This window comes from Dasypus novemcinctus, chromosome 6, assembly GCF_030445035.2.
Source record: "Dasypus novemcinctus isolate mDasNov1 chromosome 6, mDasNov1.1.hap2, whole genome shotgun sequence".
Lineage (NCBI taxonomy): Eukaryota > Metazoa > Chordata > Mammalia > Cingulata > Dasypodidae > Dasypus > Dasypus novemcinctus.
In genome coordinates this window covers 45,452,178-45,468,816 of record NC_080678.1, presented here as the reverse complement: position 1 = coordinate 45,468,816, position 16,639 = coordinate 45,452,178, and the positions used below count along the sequence as shown (strand labels likewise).

The window sequence follows — 16,639 nt, the reverse complement described above, 5'->3', positions numbered from 1 at the left end:
AACCGACAAATGAGTTTATATGGCTATGAGTCCCCAAAAAGAGCCAGGAGGTTATCAGAGGGTCTCCCTTATACACAACTGAGCAGAGTCCCAGAGACAGATAAAGTAGATACAACCTCTGGTATTTGTTCTGCTGAGGGCTACAGAGACCCACAGGTTCTTTGGTCATGGCAGATGGAGTTCAGTGCCATCTCAGTTGGCCCTACTTTGGAGTTTGTGTTTCTGTGTGATGGAGCTGGACTCAGATGTGGTCTTTGTTCACAACCCTCTCCTGTTACTTTTACCAGAACTGTAGTTGGTACTGGGGTTTAGTGCATACCCAGGGGACCTGAATCTCTGGACTGACCATGTGATAGCCAGGCTCTGAGCCTCAACAGTCTTCAGGTCCTACACTCTGGTTTATTGGACTTACCCCACTCAGCTAACATGGAAGTGAAGAAGGTCAACCACCACACCAGGGAGCCAAGAGTGCCTACAGCTGAAAACAGGAGAATTGCATCCAGCATCCATATGGAATCTAAGGCCCCTCTTGATATAGATGTGGAGTAGACACAACCATTCCAAGATCCACAGGATGTAGGAATAGAGTATGGATTAGAGTGGACTTACTGATAGTCTATTCATGAACTAGTGTGATTAGTAATCGAAGAAAATGTGGCATTGGTGTGGAGAAAGTGGCCATGTTGGCTGCTGGGGATAGGGAGTGGGAGGAAGAGATGAGATGTGAGGGCATTTTTGGGACTTTGAGTTGTCCTGGGTGGTGCTGCAGGGATAGTTACCAGACATTGTATGTCCTCCCATGGCCCACTGGGTGGACTGTGTGAGAGTGTGGGCTATGATCTGTACCATTGACCATGAGGTGCAGTGGTGTTCAAAGATGTATTCACCAAATGTAATGAATGTCTCATGATGATGGAGGAGATTGTTGTTATAGGGGGAGGAGTGGGATGAGGAGGTTAGGGAGGTATATAGGGACCTCATATATTTTGAATGTAATATTAAAAAAATAAATAAAGACAAAAAAAAACTTTTAAAAAATAGGTATTGAGAACTGATAAATTCATCAGGTATCAGAGGCTGATCAAACAGGGTTCAAGTGTGGGTCTTGTATTTATTAGAGAAGAAAGCATGGATACAACATTTAAATTCCCTAAACCTCAATTTCTTTATCTGCGAACTGGAACTAAATAAAGATGGTAAAGTAAGCGATAATGCCAGGGATGTCAGAGACCCTCCATAAATAACCATCATGTTGGTATATAAACTTCAGAATATTTTATATGGCATATGGCAGAATACAAACACCAACAGATTGATGAAATCATCCTGCCTATATATGCACAATATATAGACCAAAATAACCACTCCTTCCCAATATTTATGTTTCCTTACCATTTCCTAGCTCTCTGAAACCTATGGCCCTGTGTTCACTCTCTATTATGGCATGAAGCCTACTGTAGTGTTATATGGATATGAAGCAGTGAAGGAAGCTCTGATTGATCGTGGAGAGGAGTTTTCTGGAAGGGGCAATTTCCCACTGGCAGAAAAATCTGATAAACGAAAAGGTCGGTATATGTGTGCCTGTGTTGGGCAATGATGATGGGAGGGGACGTGGGGGATTGAAACAGAGACTTGAAGAGCTCCTCAGCACAGCTTGGTCCATAGCATTCTTCTCCACTGTCAGCATTCCGGCTGTTGTTGAGGATTTCCTCCCTAGTGTCCATTTCCCCTCTTTGTAGGAGTTATTTTCAGCAATGGAAAGACATGGAAGGATCTCCGACGCTTCTCAATCATGACCCTAAGGAGTTTGGGGATGGGGAAGAGGAGCATTGAGGACCGTGTTCAGGAGGAAGCCCGCTGCCTTGTGGAGGAACTGAAAAAAACCAAGGGTGGGTGAGACTTTCTGCTCTATCCTTGACTTTCCGAGAATGCCCTCTTCTCTATTGACATCCTTGGAGATCTTTCAGGGGCAGCCAAATCTTGCCTATAGGTCATGGGATCAGCCCTCAGGTGGAGCAGGTTGGATTTAATGCAGAGCCCCAAGGGAGCTTTAGTGTATCTTTGCTTTTGTGTTGTGTGTGTGTGTGTGTGTGTGTGTGTGAATGCATGCTTGAGGCTAAAACGTGGGTATGCAAATCTCATTTAATCTTTCTCCATCATGAGCAATGTCTGTTTACTTGCAATTGGAATATCATGAAAATAGTGTGGTTTTTGGTTTGTTTGTTTCATTTTGATTTTTTGGATAGGGGTTTCTGAATCTCAATTCCCTAAGAGTTATAGGTCCATGTTTCTCTCTTATCTTCATGTGGGTTACCTATTCCAGAGAAAGGTCACCAGGGAGCACTTATCCTTGGACACCATGGGAACAGTCTCATCATGGACCTGCAGGGCATGAAACAAGTGACATGTGCTTTTCCTCAGTAGCTTGACTGAGGGTTTCCTCCAAGGCCCAGGCCTGCAGTTCTGCCCAGTTATGATGCTTACCTGTGGGGTTCCCAGGGCAATGCTCACCACTCTGACTTCCCTGTAACTCCAGACTATTTGTAAACTACCAACATGAATTTTTTAACGTTACTCACACTTACACAACTGATTTATATAACAAAAGAAATATATGCTAAAGCATCATTCTCTACAATAGACAAAAACCAGGCTATCAACTCTGGGATGTATGATTTGCTTAGCAGGTTTATCAACTACTCTTACCAATATTCACCCTGTCTTGCATAGTATAAGTTGTCCCTCTTTGCTTCTTAGCTTATCTTTCTCATCCACTTTACTGAATTTGTTTTAAAATGTTCATGGTAATTATTTATCCCACATCCCCAGCTTTCCTGACCCATGAAGTCCTTGTTGCATGAATCTGACTTTCAAGTGGGATTCCAAATTACCTTGTTTTTCATTCCCTCCTTCAAATGAAGTGAAAGGAAAGAGAGAATATTAGGTTTTAGCTTTGAATCTCACATACACAAAGAAATCCCAGAGGCTTCCAAATTAGCCTTCATGTCCCTAGCTAAAATACAACCTTTCCTGAAAGCTTAGAGCCCTGGAATGTTTCTGATCTCACCTGCAAAGGGTATAGGAGCAGCGATCACAATGGGGTTCCTATTAGTCAATAGCTAGTGGTTTCTACACAACATTGGGTTCAAATTATACTTAATTATTTAATAGATATGAATTTGGACTTTCTGCATATAAAGTTTATTGAACATTCATAAATATCAATTCATTTACACATCCCCCACAAAAAATTTAACTTTTCTCTGCCTTATATTTTTTAATTTTTAAAATGATGGAATTGACCAAAATCATGTTCAGTTTTAACATACATTAAGTCATACAGATTTCTGTTGATCATTAATATTGGGCAAAACCTCAGAAATTCACAGAGGGTAGCTTTACCAAATAAATTAAATTTTCGGTTTGATGGGTGATGACAAACAGCACTAGATCAGGAACTCTTGTTTTCCTATATTAAAATGAAGAAACAAAAGGACTGCATTCATGGATTTAAAATTGTTGCTTACCATACTTGTTATTGAAGTTAGAAAAAAATTCTTGACTTGCTTTTTTTTTTGTCTTTATTTATTTTTTTAAATATTACATTAAAAAAAATGAGGTCCCCATATACCCCCCACCACCCTCACCACACTCCTTCCCCCATAACAACAACCTCCTCCATCATCATGAAACATTCATTGCATTTGGTGAATACATCTCTGAGCACTGCTGCACCTCATGGTCAATGGTCTACACTCTTCCCCAGTCCACCCAGTGGGCCATGGAAGGACACACAATGTCCAGCAACTGTCCCTGCAGTACCACCCAGGACAACTCAAAGTCGCAAAAACGCCCCCACATCTCATCTCTTCCTCCTACTCCCTACCCCCAGCATCCAACATGGCCACTTTCTCCACACCAATGCCACATTTTCTTCGATTACTGATCACAAAAGTTCATGAATAGAATATCAGTAAGTCCATTTTAATCCATACTCTATTCCTCCATCCTGTGATTGTGCCCACTCCACATCTATATCAAGATCACATCTGAGTCCAGCTCCATCACACAGAAACACAAACTCCAAAGTAGGGCCAACTGAGATGGCACTGAACTCCATCTGCCATGACCATAGAAACCATGGGTCTCTGTAGACCTCAGCAGAACCAATACCAGAGGTTGTATCTACTTTATCTGTCTCTGGACTCTGCTGAGGTGTGCATAAGCGTGACCCCTCTGATAACCTCCCAGCTCTTTTTGGAAATTCATAGCCATATAAACGCATTTTTCCTTTCCATTTCCCCCTTTTCTTCAGGTCAAAAAGCATTTCTAACTCCTGCTATTATATGTAGACTGAGATAGTCTGCTGGTCTGAGTTGACCCTTTTATTCAAGGTCATTTTCTAGTTACATCATCAGCTGGTAGTTGGTAGTAATCCCTCGGCACCAGGAGGCTCATCCCTGGGTGTTCTGTCCCACACTGGGGGGAAGGCAACACTTTTACATGCTGAATTTGGCTTCAAGACTGGCCACATTTGAGCAACACAGAGGCTCTCATGAGGTAACTCTTAGGCACTCTGCAGCTCTAGGCCTTATTCTTATTCAGGTGTACAGGCTTACAAGCATAGTCATTAGTATCAAGGGCTCATTGTTGGACCCTGTTTCTTTTTTTGGTCATTGCCATTGCATAGAGAATGTGAAAGAGCTCCCCTGGCTAGGAACTCAGCACTCCCTCAGTTGTTGTTTTAAATTGTAGCCACTATGAAAATATCCAAACATTTTTATGTATCCTGGATACATGCTCTGGAGAACTCCCTGCCAACCATGTGTCCCCTGTCAATAATATCCCACACCAGTATTCCTCCACTGCCATTGTTGAACCTCTCTGTGATCCAAAGCATCTTCAAAAATGAAGTCCAATATATTGCCAGGTTCCATTAATAGTAAAATGGAATATAGTGATTAGTTTAAAGGTTAGATATAGAATACATATTAATTTAGAAAGATTAAGGTAAAAATAAATTGGGGTATCAAAAAATTTAAAAATTCAAAAGTTTTGTTTTTGATGTTTTGCCTATCACTGCAATAAGTGTTGCCCTGTATGCAAATTGGCAAGGCAACTTCTTCTGTCTTTTCCTCAGTGTCTACGTCCTTTTTCTTTTTTTTCCTAATTATTAAGCTTGTCTTCACAAAAGTTATAGATCACAGTAATTCATATATACAATGTACAGTACTCCCACATATATAACATAAAACCCTTTTCCCTTCCACAGCAATAATCGTTTTACATATTCATACTGTATTTACTGAAACTGATGTACAGATATTGAGACAATAGCATTCAAACAAGGTAACAATGGGTTTACATTGTGGTTTATATTTTAGACTATACAATTTTCTAAAATTTTAGTTATCTTATGTTTTACATTATGATTTACATTTTAGCCTAACAGCCCCTATACATTTTTGGTGTAATTTAACATGTCTTATATCCATCCTTGCATACTCTTTTGGAACACTTCTATTGCCCACACAGTTACACTGATTCCATCTCTTCAATACCTCTTTCCCCCTCCCCTTAGAGCCCATGGTGACAATCAATCTCCATTGCTTAAAGGGCCATGTTCAGAGATACTTGCAACAGTGTTGAGGGCTTGACATGCTCAACTGCTCTAATGCACTGGGAGCCACCAATTCTCTCTAAAGATACAATTCCCTCTATTTGAGAACATCAGTCCTCCCCAGCATGTGGGTATACCTTCACTCTCATTATATGGGTCTCCATCCAATGATACAACCCACTATGGCAAAATGAGCACTCACACACTCCCTAGAAGCCTGTCCTGTGTCAGATTATCCCCTTTAAGCATTTTAAACAGGTAACCTTCCTTATTATATTTTTGAAAAAGTTTTCTCAGGATTATACTCTCAACAAAATACCTGAAAATCTCCTATGTTCATATGTTCCCCCACCCTCCCCCCAATTTCTTGGGCAATATGACCATCCTCCCATCCCTAGCCCACAAAGCCCCACCCAAAGTAACCCTATGCCTCCATTTTATCCCTTCCTTGTACAAATTCTTACCTCCAGCTTATCATACTTACCTCCAGTTTACCAGGTAGGTGTCAGCCTACATCCTTCCTCTACCCCAAAATTTCCTTTAAGCCTACCATCCAGTCTCTAGCTCTTTGAGGCAGCTTGGTTTACTTATTTCATGTCATTGAGGTCATGTAGTATTTGTCCTTCAATGCTTGGATTGCTTCACTCAACATAAGGTTCTCATGATTCACCCATGTTATCACATGTGTTTGTAGTGTATTTGTTCTTAAAGCTGAGTAGTATTCCATTGTATGTATATACCACATTTTATTTATGCATTCATCTGTTGATGGGTATTTGGGTTGATTCCAACTTTTGGCAATAGTGAACAATGCTGCTATGAACATTGGTGTGCATATATCGGTTTGTGTCCTTGTTTTCAGTTCTACAAGGTATATACACAGCAGCGGAATTGCTGGGTCATATGTCAAATCTATAGCTAGTTTTTTGAGAAACTGCCAAACTCCCCTCCAGAATGGCTGGATCCTTCTGCATTCCCACCAGCAGTGGATGAGTGTTCCCATTCCCCCACATCCTTCCAGCATTTGTAGTCTTCTGTTTTTTTCATAGCTGCCAATCTAATGGGAGTAAGATGGTATCTTATTGTAGTTTTGATTTGTATTTCCCTAATAGTTAGAGATTTGGAGCATTTTTTCATGTGCTTTTAGCCATTTGTATTTCTTCTTTGGAGGAGTGTCTGTTTAAATCTTTTCCATTTTTTAAACGGGTTGTCTTTTTTTTTTCAAGTTATAGGAGTTCTTTATATATGCAGGTTATAAGTCTCCTATCTGATATATGGCTACAAAATATTTTCTCCCATTGTGTAGGCTCTCTTTTCACTTTCTTGACAAACTCGTTTGAGGTGCAGAAGGCTTTATTTTTGAGGAAGTCCCATTTATGTATGTGTTCTTTTGCTGCTCGTGCTTTTGACATGAAGTTCAGGAAGCCATTTCCTATTACAAGGTCCTATAGATGCTTCCCTACACTCCTTTCCAAAGTCTTTATAGTCTTGGCTCTTATATTTAGGTCTTTGACCCATCTTGAGTTGATTTTTGCATAAGGGGTGATTTGGTAATCCTCTTTCGTTCTTTTACATATGGGTATCAAGTTCTTCAGGCCTCATTTGTTCAAAAGGCCATTCTCTCACAGTTGAGAGGGTTTGGTGGCTTTATCGAATATTATATGAATATATACATGAGAATCTATATCAGAACTCTCAATTTGATTCCATTGGTCATTGTGTCTCTCCTTGTTCCAATACCATGCTGTTTTCCCTACTGTACCTTTGTAGTATATTTTGAAGTCAGGTAGTGTGATTCCTCCAATTTCATTTTTCTTTTTCAATATGTCTTTGGCTATTCAGGGCCTCTTTCCTTTCCAAGTAAATTTCATAGCTAGTTTTTCTAGTTTATTAAAGAATGCTGTGTTGATTTTTATTGGGATTGCATTGAATGTGTAGATCATATTTGGTAGGGTAGACATCTGAATAATATTTAGTCTTCCTATCCATGAACAGGGAATATTCTTCCATTTATTTAGGTCTTCTTTGGTTTCCTTGAACAGTGTTGTATAGTTCTCTGTGTATAAGTTTTTTACATCGTTAGTTTAATTTATTCCTAGGTATTTGATTTTTATATTGACTATTGTAAATGGTATTTGTTTCTTGGTTTCCTCCTGAGCTTGCTCATTATTGGTGTACAGAAATGCTACTGATTTTTGTGCATTGATCTTATAATTTGTGATTTTACTAAACTCATTTATGTGTTCTAGAAGCTCTGTTGTAGACTTCTCAGGTTTTTTATATATAGGATCATGTCATCTGCAAATAATGAAATTTTGACTTCTTCCTTTCCAAATTGAACACCTTTTGTATCTGGTTCTTGCCTCAGTGCTCAAACAAGTACTTCTAAGATAATGTTAAATAGAAGAAGTGGTAGTGGGCATCCTTGTCTTGTTCCTGATCTTAGAGAGAAAGATTTTAGGATTTCACCATTGTAAATGATGTTGGCTGTGGGTTTTTCATATATACTCTTTATCATGTTCAGAAAATTTCCTTCTATTCCAATCTTTTGCAGTACTTTTTTTATCAAGAAAGGATGCTGTATTTTGCCAAATGCTTTTTCTTCCTCTATAGCTATGATCATGTGATTTTTTCCCTTCAATCTGTTTATATGGTGTATTACATTGATTGATTTTCTTATGTTGAACCATCCTTGCATACCAGGAATTAATCCCACTTGGTCATGGTGTATAATTCATTGAATGTGTTGTTGAATACAGTTAGCAAGTATTTTGTTGAGGATTTTTGCCTCTAGGTTCATTAGAGAACTTGGTCTGTAATTTTCCTTTCTTGTGGTGTCTTTGTCTGGCTTTGGTACTAGGGTAATGTTGGCATCATAGAATGAGTTAGGTAATGTTTCTTCTCTTTTGATTTTTGGAAGAGTTTCAGCAAGATTGATGTTAGTTCTTTCCAGAATATGTTGTATAATTCACCTGTGAAGCTGTCTGACCCTGGGCTCTTCTTAGCTGGGAGGTTTTTAATGACTGATTCAATATCTTTACTTGTGATTGGTTTGTTGAGATCATCAATTTCCTCTTTCATCAACATAGGCTGCTTATGTGTTTCTAGGAATTTGTCCATTTCCTTTAAATTGTCATTTTTGTTGAAATATTGTTTTTCAAAGTATCCTCTTTTGATAGTCTTTATTTCTGGGGGGACAGTGGTGATATCTCCTTTCTCGTTTCTTATTTTGTGTATCTGCATCTTCTCTCTTTTTTCTTTGTTAGTCTAGTGGAGGGTTTGTCAATTTTATTGATATTCTCAAAGAACCAGCTCTTGGGTTTTTTTTTTTTTTTCTTTTCAAGTGCTTTCTTATTTTCTATTTCATTTAGCTCTGCTCTTTGTTATTTCTTTCTTTCTTCTTCCTGTGGGGTTACTTTGTTGGTTTTTTACTAATTCCTCCAAATGTGCAGTTAGTTCTTAAATTTTTGCTCTTTCTTCTTTTTTGATGTATGACTTTATGGCTATACATTTCCCTCTCAGTACTGCTTTTGCTGCATCCCATAAGTATTGGTATGTTGCGTTATCATTTTCATTAGTTTCAAGGTAGTTATTAATTTCTTTTGAGATTTCCTCCTTGACCCACTTTTTGTCTAAGAGTATGATGTTTAATTTGCATATCTGGGTGTGAAATCTGGGCCTCTGGCCCTTGCAGATTTCCAGCTTCACTCCACTGTGGTCAGAGATATTATTTTGTATGATTTCAATCTTTCTGAATTCATTGAGCCTTTCTTTATGGCCTAGCATATGGTCTATCTTGGAGAATGATCCATGTGCACTTGAGGAAATATATATCCTGCTGTATTTGGGTGTAATGATCTTTATATGTCTATTGGGTCCAGCTCTTCTAATATACTGTTTAAAGTTTTTGTTCCTCTTTTGAGATGTTCTGTGCAGAGTTGATAGTGGTGTATTAAATTCCCCCACTATAATTGTAGAGGCATCTATTCTTTCACTTAGTTTTTCCCATGTTTGCCTCACATATTTGGAGGCTCCCTTGTTAGGAGCATAAATATTTATGATTGTTCGTTCCCCTGGAAAGATTATCCCTTTCACTAATATGTAGTATCCATCTTTGTCTCTCACAATTGTTTCACATTTAAAGTCTATTTTGTCTGATATTAATATAGCTACTCCTGCCCTTTTTTGATTAGAGTTTGCTTGTTAGACTGTTTTTCAGCCATTCACTTTCAATCTCCTTGAATCCCTGGGTTTAAGATGTGTTTCTTGTAGACAACATATAGATGGGTCATATTTCCTTATCCAATCTTCCAGTCTGAATCTTTTGACAGGTGAGTTTAATCCATTGACATTCAGTGTTATTACTTTCAAGGAATTATTCATGTTAGCCATATTTTGATTGGACTTGTGTTTGTCATATTTTGTTTGTTTTTTTCCTTCCCTTTTTGTCTTTTTTGTTGCTCTTACAGTCTCCTCCATCTCTGCCTCTCCTGTTTCTTTCTTACTTCCTGCAGAATTCCGTTTAGTATTTCTTGAAGGGCAGGTTTCTTGTTGGCATACTCTTTTAATTTCTGTTTAGCTGTGAATAATTTGAACTCTCCCTCATTTTTCAATGCTAAATTAGCTGGATAGAGTATTCTTGGTTGGAAATTTTTTTCCTTTAGTACCTTGACTATATTATACCACTGACTTCTTGCCTCCATAGTTTCAGATAAGAAATAAGCCCTTAATCTTATGAAACCTCCCTTGTATGTGATTGTTCTCTTTCTGCTTGCTGCTTTTAGAATGTTCTCTTTGTCTTGAGCATTGGATAATTTGACAAATATATGTCTTGGGGTGGGCCTGTTGGGATTTATGGTGTTTGGTGTGTGTTGTGCTTTCTGGACATGTAAATCCATCTCCCTCAGTAGATTTGGTAAGTTTTCAGCCATTATTTCCTCCAACATCCCTTCCATCCCCTTTCCCTTCTTTTCTCCACCTGGGATGCCTATAATACATATATTTGTGCATTTTGCATTGTCATTCATGTTCCTAAATCCCAGCTGGATTTTTCTATCTTTTTATCGATCAGTTCTACTATCTGTTTGATTTCAGGTGTACTGTCTTCCATGTCACTAATTCTCTCCTCTGCCTCTTCTAATCTGCTGCTATTTGCTGATAGTGTATTTTTTATTTCTTGAACCGTGGTGTTCATTGCCATCATATCTGTTATCTTTTTGTCTATGACATTAATTTCTTCTGTATTCTCTCCAAGTGTTTTCTTCATATTGTTAATCTCTTCCTTTATTTCATTAAGTTGGTCTCTAATATATGTTTTGAGAGCCTTAATTACTTGTCCAATGTTCTGCTCCTCTTCCTGGTTTTTAGTTTGTTCATTGGATTCAGCCATGTTTTCCTGATTATTGGTTTGGTTTGTAGTTTTTTGTCGCTGTCTGGTCATCATTTTATCTTGACACGTTTAATCAGTTCCTTAGCTTCTTTGTCTAGTCTTGGGGATTTATTAGTTGTAGTTTATGCATAAGTGTTTTGTCTTCTCTTTGTCACTTTGTTCTTCTTACTCGATTTTCTTGTTGCTGACTAAGTTCACTTTGAAGGAAAATATTAGGGCCAGAGAAAGCAAAATGAGTAAGAAAAAAAATGTATAAAGTAGTATTGGTAAGAAATGTTAATAGAGCAATGATGTGAGATCTAGGAGAATGGATATTAGACTCATGTAAGTTGTGTGGAGTTATAGCAGTAAGTAGAGTACCTATAGTGAAACAGTCAACTGAACATGGGAAGGAATATAGTATGAATTAAAAGGCCAGTGTTTTCATGAGAGAGGGAAAGAGAAAAGAAAAATAATAATATCAAGAGTGGATAAAAGACAGAAAACAAAACAAAGGTCTTAGAAATAAAAAGTCAGGCAATTTGGGGGCCAAAGAAAGGGAGGTGGAATGTAAGAGAAACAGTAGATGATGGAAGATAGAAATATGTAGGGGAAAGGGGATCGTGTCAGTGTTCAAAATCAATACACACAGAAAGGAGTAAATGAAGGATGAGGAAACACACCAAATGTGAAGCACTCCCTGCAGCACTTATTATATAAAGAAAATAAAATGAAAAAGAAGAAAAAGAGAGAAAAGTAAAAAAGAGAGAATAGAATGGGCAGGCAAGGAAAAGGGGTGAAACAAGCAAGAAAAAGAAAAAGAGAAAAAAACTAAATAAATGAAATGGGTGTAAAGAAGGGGAGACAATGCAATAGTAGCAACCACGACAAAAAAAAAAAGAACCAACGTTTCAAGCTAGGAATCCTCTTTGCCGTTAAATGAAACACGTAGGGACCTGACCTACCCCTTTCTCCCTTCCTCACTTCTCTCTCTCCCAGGGCAGCAGGAAAGCTGCTTGAGAAGTCTGGTAAGAGATTCAAGTGGGTCCTTGTTGAACTAACTCAATACAAAAGACTTTGACTCTATTTCCAGTGTGAGAGCACCTACGCCTCACCAGAAGCTCCAAATATGCTATTGGAAGCTTGGATAGCATGTCCTACAGTCCCTTCCCCTTAAGTGTGCTAGGGGATATCTAATTGATTTTCTAACTCCACCTTCTCCTAGACCAAGTTTCCTATCCCAGGATGTTTAGGTAAATTGGGCTTTCTCAGTAGATTCACCTCTATTTTCTTCCCAGACTTTGCCCAAGTCAGCTGGTATACTCCTCCAAGCTCAAGGTGAAAAAAACAAACAACAACAACAACAAAAATGCAGAGAGTTAGGGTAATCAAGGGCCTCAGAAGGACCTCAGGGCGTGGTGAATTTGGGAATGAGAAGTCCGGGATATTGTAGACTCAAGGTGTTTGAGTCTGATGAGCATGGGCTACCAGTGTTTAGGGGATACAGACCTGGGAACCATGCATCCAGTAAACATTGGGGTTTGGGAACATGGCAACACAACATAGTTTTCAGGGATTGCTGAGGCCGGGACGCCAGCACTAGCAGGAGGGGTCCTATCCACAACTTCTGACCTCTGTGTAAGAGACCCAAAATTCTACCTCTTGCAAGAATCTCTTCTGTCACTGTCTCACCAAATCGACATCCAGACACCTCCTGCCCTGCAAGCCCCTGAAACAGACTGGTCCAGCAGGACTCCATCCCTACTCAGCCGCTTCTTTGCAGGAGAGATTATGAGGTGCACTCACTCAGATGCCATCTTGCCCCTCCTCACTATGCTTTTTTTTTCTTTTTGACAAACAAAATGTCTTCTCAAGTTTTATTATTTTAGTTTTTTTTTTCATGCAAAATGGATAGTTTGTCTTTTTAAAATTTGTTATTTAAAATATTTAATTTACCTATAATCTTTTTCCCTTAAATCTCCAATCTGTTGTTCTCTGTATAATTCCATCAACTGCCTACTACATTTTAGAATTTTTGAAGTGCCCAACCATCATTGTCCTTGCTGGATCAATGCGTAATTGTCTATAGTCTTTGAAGACAGAGGTGATCCTACAGTGATATTTTGAATTTTTAAAAGTTTTAAAGAATGGCCCCTTTCATTCTTTTGTTTTCCCCCCCCAAAGTTCAGATATGTTGGATTAGAAGGGTGTAAATAAAGGCAGTGGAGGTAATGGGATATTTGCAGAACCATTATCCAACCAATTATGATGGAATAGTCAATTGTGTTCGAGGAAAAAAATGAAGTATTGACTCTGTGCATGCTGATTTTTTTTACTTATAAAAAAGTTTCTAAATTGATACTGTTTTAGTAATTCTAAAATTAACTTTTCTTGTTTGCCTGTGAGAGAAAAGAGTTTCCTAGGTGTATTTTAATGGTATTTTTTAAATGTTTCCAATTCTTTAGCATCATCCTGTGATCCCACTTTTATCCTTTACTCTGCTCCCTGCAATGTGATCTGCTCCATTATTTTCCACAATCGTTTTGATTATACAGATCAGGAATTTCTTAACTTGATGGAAAAAATGAACAAAAACAGCAAGATTCTCAGCTCTGCTTGGACCCAGGTGAGACCAAGATCATTGTTTCCTGAAATACCTTGTATTCTCTTGTATTTCTCTTTTGTATGAGCTCTACATTCTGGATAGATCAGTTTGTGAAGTGAATGCTTGAACACCATGGTCCTGGCAGAGCTTGGTCACAAACATTGAGGAAATACAAGCAGGCTCTTTATTTTGCAAGAAAACCCTTGTCCAGAATAATGAGCTCAAATTCAAATCCTTTGGCTCTCTCTTCAGTTGTTTTTCCATTGAGCCTAGAGTCCTATTTCCATAAAGTACTTGGTGACTTCCCAAAACATGCCCATAGCACTCAATGGAGACCTGAGTCTTTTGCTGATAAGCTTCCATTACTGACAAAGCTAGTCTTCTTAAGAATTCTTCATCAAATTACTTGGCAGAAATATCCTAATTTAGGTGTTCAAGGAGGGAGTATGTTTGGGACCATGATGCCCTCAGGAAACACTGACTAAGTAGAGGGGAGTTCGTTGCTCCAGGTGGGATGCTAGTTGACAAGGTCACTGGGTTAGTGATTACAATATGATCCAGTATGCAGTATGAGCTGTGCAGAACTGGCCTGTCCTGCCCTCTGCCTACATGATAATTGTGTGATCTTAGCATAGTCACTAAGTGCACTGGTGCACAACCACTTTATCTATAAAATGCAAAGCTGGGTTTTATGATATCTTCAATGTTTTAAAATACCAATTCTATATCTGAGGCTGCTAGATGGAAGGAGAAACAGCAGGTACTAACTTGGCACTCTATTTCAGGTTTCCCTAATTTACTTACCTGCCATCTTCATCTACAAAATAAGAATCATAGTAATACATGCATCCTTTATTTCAAAGTATAGGCAAGAATTTATGTAAAAAGGAGAAAATTGCTGTAAAGGTATATTTAGATTCTAGAAATTATGTATGAGTTTAGGAAATGATTATTATCATTGATCCACTGGTCAGAATTTTCTCCTTCAAATCTATCAGCACAGAGGATTCAGGGTGGAGTTGATTTTTTCCATCATTATAGCTCCAGTTTCTAACCAGAGTTTGGCATTGTGGCATATATTCTTTCCTTAAAAATTTTTATTAATTTCATAATGATTTTTTTCTATTTTAGATCTGCCATACTTTCCCCATTCTCATAGCTTGTTTCCCTGGGAGTCATAATGAATTCCTAAAAAACACTGATTGTATGAAAAGTTATATTTTGAAGAAAATAAAAGAACACCAAGCATCCCTGGATATTAACAATCCTCGCGACTTTATTGATTATTTCCTGATCAAAATGGAACAGGTACAGTGATAATGATCACTCAGTTATTTGTTTGCTTATGTATTTTCTGATGCATTTTTTAATTGTCTTCATACTAGGGATGTTTACAAGATCAGACAAAAAATGTTAGACAAACATGTTACGTCCCTATTGTGTGAATGGATCTGCACAAAGGATCGCAGAAGATTTTCCTGAATTGGTACATAAATACAAATTTGACCCTGTTTTCTTAGGCGCTAATAATCTACCAGAGGAGAAACAGAATGCCCAAATTCAGATGAAATGGAAGCAATTTCAAAAAACTTAGAAAATGCAAACTAGACAGTCATAAAATGAAGATAGAAAAGATCATTGCACGACATCTGTGGGAAAATGAGATGGAAGTGTTAACCACAGTTCAAGTGCTTTCCACACTCCCAACTTCAATTCCTGAGAATTCCTTCCAGTCACTTCCTTGGCCATTGCATCTGCATTTAACTCTAGTATATCTTTCTCTTTTATCCCACATGGGCAGTTAAGGCCCAAAGTCTTGGTCCTTGTGTTTGCTGTGTCTCTTTCACTTGCGTTTTCCTACACCTTCTTGCTCTTGACCAATACCACACATCTCGAATAAAATAGCACTGGCTCTGCCCTGTAGGGTGAATTCATTCTCTGTATTTCATTCTAGGTTGTGCTGCCATACTATGTTTTGCACAATTTAAATTTCATAATGAGAGTGCAGGCAAAATTGGATCCCCAGAAATTCTTTAACAAAAGAAAACTGTAATCTCTTGGATTCAGGCTTATAACAACCTGCATGGTACAGCCCTAATTTACCTTTTTTTATCAATTATTGTTAGTCTGCAAGTAGGAGAAATCTTGGTTAATAAGGGCTTAAGAAATAGTGGGTTCATTTATCTCACATACAAAAGGTCACTTGGGTCAGTCCAAGGACAACACAGAGCCCTGGAGCATCCTGAAATGAGGTACCTTCCATTTTTCTTTACCATTCCTATATAGGCCTTCAACTTCATGTATATCCTCCTATCCCAAGATGATATCTGCCCCATCTCCATCTTCACTTCTGTGTTTTGACTAAGACATAAAGAGTAAGTGGCACCAACAGGGTTCAGCTTAGATCTCATTGGCATGAATTGTATTGCCTGGCCAACCAAACTGGGAAATGGAATTGGTAGGCAAGGTAGGCTTAAAGGAGTAGGAAATAAAGTTTGGAACAATGAACGTATTGTCTCTAATATATCATACAATACTTTTTCAAATCCTGTACTCTCCAATTTCTGTTTCCTTAATTTTAAAATAATCTTTGTTATTTTGAATTCATTATAATTAAATATGTGGGCAAATTAATTCATTTAATAGTTTCATCATATCATCCCCAGGAAAAACACAATCAGCACACTGAATTTACCATTGAAAAGTTGATAATGACTGTATTAGATATGTTTATTGCTGGCACGGAGACAACAAGCACCACCCTGAGATATGGACTCCTGCTCCTGTTGAAGCACACAGAGGTCACAGGTATGACCACACAAGGCGGGTAAGGGGAATTTCAGAATAGAGGTTGGCAAGACACTGCTAGTGTACTCGATGTTCACTGTGTCCCAGAAAATCCATTACTACAGCCACCAGCTCTAACTTGTCCAAATTTGACTGACGAATAAAAATGACACCTTTGAATAAAAGGATGTTGACTAGAAAGGATAAAGAACTTTGTGGACAGTCCAAGTGCTGCAGCTCCAGGCCCTCTCTGAGTTCC

At 38.3% G+C, this 16,639-nt stretch overlaps 1 protein-coding gene across 1 annotated transcript in view; it reads left to right on the top strand.

Moving 5' to 3' along the window:
* LOC101433008 (cytochrome P450 2C9-like) overlaps positions 1 to 16,639 on the top strand; it is a 29,357-nt gene that overhangs the window by 1,048 nt on the left and 11,670 nt on the right. Inside the window, exons 2-6 of the mRNA XM_004478346.4 lie at positions 1,403 to 1,565; positions 1,740 to 1,889; positions 13,454 to 13,614; positions 14,725 to 14,901; positions 16,260 to 16,401. Coding sequence (XP_004478403.1) covers positions 1,403 to 1,565; positions 1,740 to 1,889; positions 13,454 to 13,614; positions 14,725 to 14,901; positions 16,260 to 16,401 — 793 coding nt within the window. The remainder of the gene's footprint in view (positions 1 to 1,402; positions 1,566 to 1,739; positions 1,890 to 13,453; positions 13,615 to 14,724; positions 14,902 to 16,259; positions 16,402 to 16,639) is intronic.